This window comes from Amia ocellicauda, chromosome 5 (assembly GCF_036373705.1).
Source record: "Amia ocellicauda isolate fAmiCal2 chromosome 5, fAmiCal2.hap1, whole genome shotgun sequence".
Taxonomy (NCBI): Eukaryota; Metazoa; Chordata; class Actinopteri; order Amiiformes; family Amiidae; genus Amia; species Amia ocellicauda.
Window position 1 is genome coordinate 37,931,020 of NC_089854.1, and position 10,705 is coordinate 37,941,724.

At 34.5% G+C, this 10,705-nt stretch overlaps 1 protein-coding gene across 3 annotated transcripts in view; it reads left to right on the top strand.

The window, feature by feature from the left end:
- sfmbt2 (Scm like with four mbt domains 2) overlaps positions 1–6,074 on the top strand; it is an 86,657-nt gene extending 80,583 nt beyond the window's left edge. For all 3 annotated transcript variants that reach the window (XM_066705095.1, XM_066705097.1, XM_066705096.1), the window contains 3 exons: positions 15–278; positions 2,008–2,136; positions 2,820–6,074. In XM_066705095.1, the coding sequence (XP_066561192.1) occupies positions 15–278; positions 2,008–2,136; positions 2,820–2,960 (534 nt within the window). In that variant the 3' untranslated portion in view covers positions 2,961–6,074. The remainder of the gene's footprint in view (positions 1–14; positions 279–2,007; positions 2,137–2,819) is intronic.
- The last annotated feature ends 4,631 nt before the right edge of the window (positions 6,075–10,705 follow it).

A 10,705-nucleotide genomic window follows, 5' to 3' on the forward strand; every position in this document is an offset into this window, starting at 1 on the left:
GGCATCTGTTTCAGGACAGTGACGATGATGATGACCAAGATGGCGCCGATGACGACACTGGGAGCGAAGAGACCAGCTCGGAGCAGCGAGAGGAGCACACCGACACCTCCTCCGTGGAGGTGGTGAGCAGCCGACCCCGCAGGGCGGTGACGATGAGAAGGAACACAGACTCCGGTGCTCCGGCCAGCACAGAGAGGTCCCGCCGCAAGAGGACGACCCGGTCGCTGTCCTACACCGAAGACGTCAAGTACCACCCAGCCAAACGCACAGCAGCAAAGGTGAGACTCAGCGGACTGTTTTTTTTATCATTGTTTTTGCCATATGAATATGCTATATTTTGTAAAGAAGTCAAATAGCAGACATCTTTGTCCAAACTAGCTTGCAAGAAAAGACACTACAACCAGAAGGGACTACAACATCCCTGCAAAGAATACATTCAGCCACACATTACAGCAAACAACGTTAGGTCATGTACTAATTGGCCCGGTGCTTCCCCATGTTTATTTCTGCTGTAAAAGGGATTAATCCGGTTCCGGTTCTCCATCAAATCACGGAGATCTGATGACAAAGGGAGCATGTATTTAATAATTTCTGCCCCATTAAAAGGGCACTCTCGCAACTGCAATCAGGTGATATGGAGCGTGCCTCCTGTTAGAGTAATTAACCCATCAGTCAGTGTGCCATCGCATCGTTCTCTGAGTGTGAATAAAGACAGGCTTGTTTGGGAGCAAATCTCATTAGTAGAGTTGTTTAGAAGAATGCATCTTTATCAATTAACAGCCAGCAGATTAAAGGCAAGTAGTGTTTTGACAACGAAATGTTGAAAAGGGAGTTAAATCGGAACACCTCAGAAACAGCCCAGAGTCATAACAAGTCATGAAGTCATGAAGCTGACAAGCAGACTGAGAGAGGAGAACGAAGATGCATTCAGTGAGAACAGGAAGCATGTGATAGCATGAAGGCAGACCTTTCACAGGGACCAAGTTCAAAGCACCTGTATTAAACAAATAAATTAACAATTTAGCTTTTCTTTCAAATTCTCTCAGATTGTAGGTGCAAGGCACATAATAGCTAATAAACTTATCTTAAATATGTTTACAATGTGTATAACAGCCATAGGAGCCTAAGTTAAAGTTTAGATATGTACAGGATTTTCAATTATATGTACAATATTTATAAAAACCAAAGCAAATTAAGTTTCTGAAAATGTGTATGATTACCATGATTAACTGTGGGATCTGATTGGATTTCCTTCCTTACCTTTTCTAATTGTCTTGCAGTATTTTCCAAATGTGTAACTAATGAAGTAATCTTAATTATGTTTACCATGTAGGAAACAGTCATCTCAATTCACTGTGCACCTTCCCGTAGTGTAGCAATTATAAAATCCATATTTCTGTTGTGCAAACCATGTTACAGTATGATTGGTGATTTATGTTACCAAAACAGTTGTTGTGCCTCAATGCAAATGTTTCAATTGATGAGAGAATACATTAGATTAGATGGACTATTCATAACATACAAATTGTATTGAAACTTTTAAATACAACACAACAGTGCTGTCTGTAGTCGCTAATCTCCATAACTACTACTATTGACTACTAATCTCTATAAATACTATGTTCACAAACTGCCAGGCCTACGTAACAAACTGTTGATGGTTATTAATAGGTAGGTTATAGGTTATTAATAATAAACGTTCAGCTGCAAGAGAGAAACATATGTGACCTTATGACCTTTTAATTGGACTCAATTGTGTTATTTACTGTATTCATGTTTCTGACCATCGTGGAACTTTTCTAGCTGCATGGCGACTGCAGCGGCTGTAACAGCTCAAAAGCCTAATCATTTTTGCAAATACCAATGCATTTGTACAAACTGTAGAATAAATGTCAGATTGCCATTTCTGTTCTATTTGTATCTATTTACACAGTGTGTTATCTGTCACTGTTTTGTTTTTTATAATTTGAGAAGATGGTTCACTTCTGATTTTGTTGGCCGTTGCAGGTGGAAAACTGTGACGAGGAAGGCAGACTGGTACTGGAAAGCAACCCTCTGGAGTGGACGGTTGCCGATGTCATCAGGTTTATTAAGTCTACAGACTGTGCACCCCTTGCCAAAATATTTCAAGAACAGGTACAAAGAACCATACAGCATTTCACAGTGTCTGTAAATATGTAGGATTGCCAGGATTGTGGAATCTGAATATTTTTTTTTTACATTTTGTTATCTATGATAATTAAAAACAAAATGTGTTATTGAACTATTGGACCCATTAGTGATATTCTTTGAAAAGCAGGGTTGTTTTTTAATGATTGATTTACATATTATATATTTTCTTAATATATAATATATACAGCTCTATTCAAATGTATTCACACCCTTAATTCTATATTATTCGGTCATTCATTTCGTTGAATAAATATTTATAATGAACCATTTCTTAGTTATCAATTTATATGTTTACAGATTTTCTTCAACATTTGGTTTGGCCTATTGAGAGTTGAATGCCACCTGAATTAACTAATTGAGATAAAACAGTGGGTGTGCAAAGTCTTAACGACCACAGAAATGATGCAATAGGCGGCACCACTGTTTCATATACTCTGATATCAATGCAACAGTGTACTGAGCAGTATTTATAGAACTAAACAAATGAATCAATAACATTGTTTCAAATAAAGTTTGTGAATATCTTTGACTGCAGTCTGACTGAATATCTTTGACTGCAATCGTGTGTGTGTATGTGTGTATATATATATATATATATATATATTCAGTTTGTTTTCTGTAAGTTAATAATCTTTTCCTGTTTGCAGGATATCGATGGTCAAGCACTGCTACTTTTAACTCTTCCAACAGTACAGGAATGCATGGAACTAAAACTTGGACCAGCCATAAAACTGTGCCACCAGATTGAGAGAGTGAAAGTTGCGTTTTATGCACAGTACGCTAATTGACTGGACTGCCAAATGTGAAAGACTGACTGACATCCTTTCATTGCGTAACTGTTGTGAGCTGGAGGTTCTGCTTTTTACATTACTGCTGAACTTGTGCAACATGAGGTCAAAAACAAACACATCATTGAGCAGTTCGTATTGTGGAAACTGGGTGGCCGGGTCTGATGATCTGCAGAAGTCTGTTCAGTGGAAGTCTTAAAGCAAGGTGGCTGGTATTGTGGGCCCCCTTCATTGCTCTGGTTGTTTTGCTATTCAGTTGTTCTTTGTACAACTCCGTGTTATCTACAGGGAAATTTGAAAAACTGCAATGCACTTCTGCTGTCGGTGTGAAATGGCAGGTAAAATCTGTTCTCCATGCAGTGAGACAAAAGTATGAATTTTCATTGAACTGGAAATCAAGAACTGCGGTAATTTAAGTTTATTTCTGGAAGACAGAACAACACATTTGTTATAAGCCATACACCATGCCATACTTCTGGTTTCTTCTGTTTAATATTTTTGTATTTGAGAGTGAAGTACTGTACCAGTTAAAATAAAACAAAAGTTGGTTTCCAGAGCACAGCTAGAAGACTAAAAGTCATCCAGTTTGCTTTATTTAAAGTTTTACGGAACCATTTTCACAGTTAAATGTGATTGTGAATTAGGCCCTTACTGTATTTTTTCTTCTTCTGAGTAATTAAAAATGATTGCAAATGAATCTAGCTTACAGAATATAACATTTTGTAAAAGTACAACACCCTTAAGAAATCGGGCTGATTTTGTTTGTTTGTTTGTTTGTTTGTTTCTACAATGAATTGTGGCTTTGCTATTGATATTTTTTAAAAATTTATTTGCCATTGTTTCTGGCTTTTTTATTATTTTCAAATATATTGTGAAGGCTCTATTTTAGCAATGCTCTTGTGTGTTGCATGCTCCTTTACTCTGTGTTATAAGGAATTAACCTACTTTTGACAGTTCTATTTGAACAAAAAAAAAAGTTTTCCAAAATTCGGACAAAATACATTTTCTGAATGTATTGGAGGGAAAATTTATTGAATAGTATCTTAAGTACATTAACTTCTGTTACTGCATTGTGATTTATCAATGAAAGCCACAAATATCTATAAATCCTTGTCTTTGTTTACAAACTAACAGACAAATGCAAAGTTTTTACCTTTTTTAAATGGAAATACTATACTTGATAAAAATGTCAAAGTACCATAAGCATTTTAAGATCTAAGACATTGTGGCTTTTTATCTCATATTAATTTATTACAGCATTGCACCATGAGATATATTGTATTAATGCAGGTCAGTGCCATATACTAATCTAATAAATATATCACAGATACAGGCAACCCCTGCATTTATGACAGCGTATGACGCAAACTCCACACCTCATCCAAAAATAGGATGCACAATGTCAGTCAGACTCATTTATTTCGTTTTCCTTATATATGTATGTGTATATGTATATATATACATATACATATATATACATACATATACACATATACACATATATATATATATATATATATATATATATATATATATATATATATATATATATGGTATGACATGGGTTTCCAGGAACAGACCTGTCACTTATAACATTGCACCAATGTGTAATACAAGTTTGGACTCTGACTTCTCAATTTACAACGGCTCTCCAGGAACCAATTATGTTGTAAGTGTGGGGGTTGCCTGTATATTTTAGGCTGCCTCAGATTAATATCTGTTAAATTCACGATCAAACTATGTTCTTTCTAATAAGTTATATTTTGATATGGAAATGTGCAATGCAGCCCTTTATTGAAAGCATTCTGAAGATACTGTGAGCTCTTGAAAGCCATGAAGTACCTAGTATATTTATTTTCCAGTTATTTAAAAAAGAAAAGTAACAAATATATTTATGAAATCTTCGATAAGTATTTTAAAATATCTGATTTTAATCTCAATTTTGTTTAAATGTAATGTTTTATCAATATTATTATTCTAGTAATATCAATGATAAATGCACTTTTGCAATTGGTATTTATTTTAAAGTCAGCCTTAATTCAACTACTCTTGGACTAGTAATTATTTATTTTTTATTGTAAAAGTGCAAATGATATTTTACCTAGAGTTAGGCATCCTTCAAGGAGAAAACAAAAGCTATCAAATTCCAGCTTTTATATTGTTATTAGTAATTTCCTTTGGGTAAAAATCATTCAACTGTGAACCAAATTGAAGTTTGCAAAGTTTCATTTACCCAACTATGCAAAGTGCGATAAGAAAAACGAATTCACAAAGTGTTCATGAAAAGCAAATTTTGTATAGATTTTTACAAAGCGTTTTTTGTGTACAAGACAGAAATATAAAAACACAAGTTCACATTCCACTGTTTTCTAGATGCTCTTTATATTCTGAATGTTCCTGAAAAAAATCTGATTAAACTTAAAACTATCTGACCCGGACAGTTTTATATATGTGTAAAGCCACATATTATAATCCCCCCATCTACATATGGCATAGTCTGGTTAAACATTTTCATTTGAATAGGGCTTTCTTTATCTATTGAGGAAAACAATGCTGTTAACCAAACTTGATGCTCAGATTTAGATTCATATATATTCTTATACACTGTTGATTGAGGTGGGGTTTTAACTTAACATTTGCATCTAAACTGTTGTCGTTTTGGTCACATTGTCTGGGTGGATTAAACAATTATTCGTGGCCAACCAACTTAGACTGGCATAATCAAAACAAATACCTTGTACTTTTATATGTCCGTACATAAGGTTTGAATTTCTAAACTTCCTTAACAAAAATATATATTTTAAGATGTGGCTAGTCTGAAAACCTGAATAAAAAATCTCCTGGTCTATTACATTTTTTTTCCACATGCTTTTATTTTGGCTCGGTACAAAATGATGAATTATGAAACAACTGGAGTCATCACTGGCGAGGTTAACGATTTTCAGACGAAACATATTTCTGTTGGAATATTCCCTTCTGTATATATGTTTTCATGTAAATAATGAAAAACTATATTCAGTTTTATATTTTAAATGTTTGCTGAATTAAAGTTGCTCATTTGTACATGTTGAATCACAAGGCACATTGGAAAAAATAAAGAATATTAAAAACAAATGTATTGTTTTGTCTGTTATTTATTTTTTATTTAGAAATAATACAGAAGCAATTATCATTAGATGAATGTTGTTGAGTGGGCTAGTATGATTATTCTCATTATTATGCACTATAGCATGTAATGTAAGGTATTAGTCACAAGAACATTAAAAGTTCAAATGTAAATATTTAATTTTATTCTGTTTATATATCGAGAGAGAGAGAGAGAAACATACTTTACAATTTTGTTATACGCTTCATGAAGTGTAACAGTTGGTATATGAACATATATATATATATATATATATATATATATATATATATATATATATATATATATATATATGTTCAAACCTAGCAATCAGAATTTTTTTAATCCATAATTTTTTAAAGGAATTTTCAGTAACCTTTTGAATAGATTTAGTTATTTCTCAGGTGGGATTTTTGCCCATTCATCAATTATATCTCCATATTGAATTATTAGTTTCGTTTTTATGTACCTGTTTGGCAAACCCCTTTATCCAAGCAGTTTGCCCTTGTGCATCATTTTCTTCAGTCCATTCTACAGGTGTAATGTTGGATTGTGGTCAAGAAGTTGCAATGGCCAATCAAGAACTGGGATTGCCATTTGGTCATAGGCTCACATGTGTGCTCTGGATTGCTATCTTGTTGGAAAGTCAAGCTTGAGCTTCACAGCACAGGGCACCAGCTTGTGAGATCAAATATCCTGGAAGACTTTGAAATCCATCTGTACTTCCATTCTGAAGAGAGCTCCAGGACCTGAGGACGCAGAACAGACTCAAAGCAAAATGTATCTTTACAGAGGGGACAGTCTTCGTTCCGTGACTGCTGCCTTTACTGCCTCAAACAAACCATTGCTGTGGATATTCAGAAAGCTCAATCTTGGTTTTATCTTACCATGGAATAGTCCAGCTTGGGAGTTATTCACGTGCTGTTTTATGTGGCAACTCCAGTGGAGGCGTCTCCCATACAACTGATTCATGCAGCTGGCGACTTGGAGATACCTAATCCCAATGAAGACGTGAGAGTCATGACGATCCTGGATTCAAACTGCAAGATCAATTTGTTTTATGTTGGTGCATATTTGACTTGTGTCCTCCTCCCGTCCTGGTGAAAACAGTGATCCCACTAACTTTGATGTCATTTTGAGGGACACTACAACTGGGACGATTCTTTCCATTAGATTTTTTTTCAGTCCATCACCAGTCATCAGTTACCATGCGCTGGCTATTTTCAGACATTTCATTTCTTTCTTCCCTGTGATGATGAGGTTTAGGATTGCTTCTGTATGTGGGCTCTTATCTAGCCAGTGGCAAATCCCCAGAAGCTTCTATAAACTGCCAGAAGTTTCATGAAATAACCAGATGACCACAAAAAAGGTGCCGGATTATAATTTTAGTACTCATTTGCTACACATTGACATAGCATTTACAAAGTTTGTGACTTGAATTGAAATTGAATATTTGATTTAAATGTAAAAATATATTTAATCTGTGTACATCCTGAGGCAGTATATGGCCAGAAAGTGAACAACTACCTAAAGAAGTAATTAACAGAATTAACCATGAAGCAGTCAAATAAATAATATCATTATATTATAAATAAAACTACTACTATGGAATAATAATAATAATAATAATAATAATAATAATGTTGTTTTGTGTATCTTTCTGTCTGTCTAATTAATTGAATTCCACATTTGGACTCTGGCACTTCTATTAAGTCATTCTGGAAATTAGAAATGCATGTACAATAGTGTTTGTTCAGCACAGACCTTTACAGTTGCTAGGCAACACAATTTGTAACTTCTGCTTTGCATGATTTATACAGCTGGTTCTTCCTAAACTAGTAAACTTTACACTGGTGAAGAATTGGATCAGAATACAACACCTTCATTTCAGGAAATAAACTAAAATTGTGATACTGATGTCTTACACTGGATTGTGATCACAGAAGTCCTTATTAGAAGGGCTTTTACAGACAGAAACTCCAAAATTCAAATACATTTACTACTTTCAAGTACTTTATAATTTGCATTATAAAAGAAACAGGCAAAATGTAATGCTATTTTACAGTACTGATCATATTTTTTATAGTGTTTCTTTACAATCAAATTGAGGCGAACAGCTTATTTTTATGCTGTAAGTAATATATTTCCTGGTACTGCCTTTGGATTTTCATTCACTTCACCTTCTCAAGCTGACTGTCTAGTTTGCTGACATTCCAAAGACAGTCTTTAATGCCTCACTCATTTACAACCCCCCAAACCCAGAAAAAACACCCTCCACAGACATGCACAAACATGTATACCTTGAAATTACATTTTGCATGGCAAAGAGATTAAACTGGTTGGCCATTGTAGATTTTGAAATCAATTGTTTATTGTGCACTATAAAGCAGCTTCAAGCGTTTCTGTTCACCGTTTTAATTTGTAAAACAAATGCAATTGGAATTTCTGCAAATATTGGCGGTATGTATAAGATGTAATGTTTTTTTTTTATGTATTCACAACACAGAAAGGAAAGTGTGGTAAATTAAAATAATTGCTTGCTTTTTTACTGGAATTATGTGATATAATCTAATGGCACGTTTCTAATGTTTATTCAGATTGTAGTAGATGCTTTGCATCTTTAAAACAATATCATGATCAGGCAATGCATTTTCCATCTTCATGTTGTCTTAGACTTCTAAAAAGCTGACATCTCGTGTGTAAGCACTTAAACGATAACAATATAATAGAAAGTATATATATTTTAATAGCTTTCACACATGGCAACCTTTCGTATAATACCCAGATTTTAATAAAAATTATTCTATTTCCCTGCTTCAGTTTCTAGGTTTTACAAGCATCTGCTTTGGAAGGTCTTGAGTTGTGCATTACATTGCTGACAGTTTCCTCTGGAGAGATATAAATCGTGACTGAAAAAAAAAAAAACAGCTTTTGATCCCCATGTTCATGAGTAATAAACCTGATCTACATACCATCGGCACATGGCGTTTTCATCTCGTTTTAGAGCTCATCTGGGCTATTTTAGGAGATTTGTTCTAAAAGGCTTTCAACCTATTTATGAAGTCAGTATCCAAATTATTACAAAGCTACCATATTTTGAGAACAGATTGTTCAGATATGCAAACCCAGGTCTTGTCCTTCGCATATCTAGTATGTTGATGTATTGAAAACCTATATAATGTTGAGGGATTTTCCTCCAAGCATTAAACAAAACAATGATGTGTAGTAAAGAGGTGATCTTTAATTTTAATAGATGAACAATGAAATTATAATCATTCCCAAATTGCAGTAAATTACGGTGTTTATGGATAATAAGAAGAGAATGGAGAAAATGCCCTGCAGTGAAAAATTGAGACAAGCATAACAGCTTTTCAGTAGAGTAAATGGAATCCTCATTTAAGTTGAAATTACTTTTATAAGTGACTTGCTATTACTACTGCAGATGGAGTAACCCACACAGAAATGGAGAATTGGCTTTCAAAAAACACAGCAAAACAAAAACATTAGAGAGATGTGACAGATTGACACGGCTGCAACAAAGTGTCTCCTCTCATGCAATTAATTTTTACATCAGTTCCCTGATACAACAGGGTGTAGTCCTAATCCGAACTACGGGGTGTAGTGCTAGAACACAAAAGAGAGGACACCATAACCCTCCAGGATGAATAACTTGTACGAGTAATCGAATTGCCTATTCAACAGTGAACAAGATTAATTCTAATTTATCTCATACGGGGGCACCTGAAACACAAAAGGAACTTGCTATTCTTGCTGCGATCCTAATTGGTGTTATTTAGTACTTAGGCTTCGCATTTAGCTAAGTTTAAGGTTTAGTTTGCCAGGAAAGGTGGACTTCTGTGAGGGTAGGAGTTGTGTTTCTGCTCGGTTAACTATTTGAGTTGCAGACATGGCAATGAAATGTTGAAAATGTTGATTTAACATACAGCTTGCCGTCTAGTAAGTTGTGGCACCAGCACAGATCTGAAGTGTCAAGTCTTTGCTTTTTGTCTCATCACCAATCCACAATTTGGACAATTTGTTAGGCTGCTTAATTGTCACCCAATCCCAAATTGTCAAATTATATGAGAGCGATTCTCGCCTTTTGTGACTTAAGGCTCAGGTTAAAGAGAATAACCTTAAATCCTAGATCAAATCCAAACTTAGACCTACAAACAAATCACAAATTACAAACAGTTACCTTATTGCATTTTGATTATTTATAGTAGTAGAACCGTGATGTGGTATAGGTTTGTATTTGCACTTTGTGGGTAGGTCAAAGTTTTGATTTGTCCTGGCCCTAAATCTGTTTCGTTGTGCAGCTACACTAAGAAGTACTAAAATAGTCAAAATAGTTAAACTAGATCTTTAGAAACATAGAAGGTTTTGGAAGATTTAAAAATAAAATAATATAGTGAAAAAGTGTTTTATGTAAAAGATATATATTGCCTATTTTTACTTATCTTATTGATTCTCCAGAAGTAAAACAAGCAGACCCTTTAGGATACGTTAGACAAGACAGAAGGGTACAGAGAAGGTGAGGAGGGAAAGTGTTCGTTAGCGAGATTGTAATGAAGCAAACGAGCAAAACCAAATACATAAGCCTAATTATGCATGTTTGGCA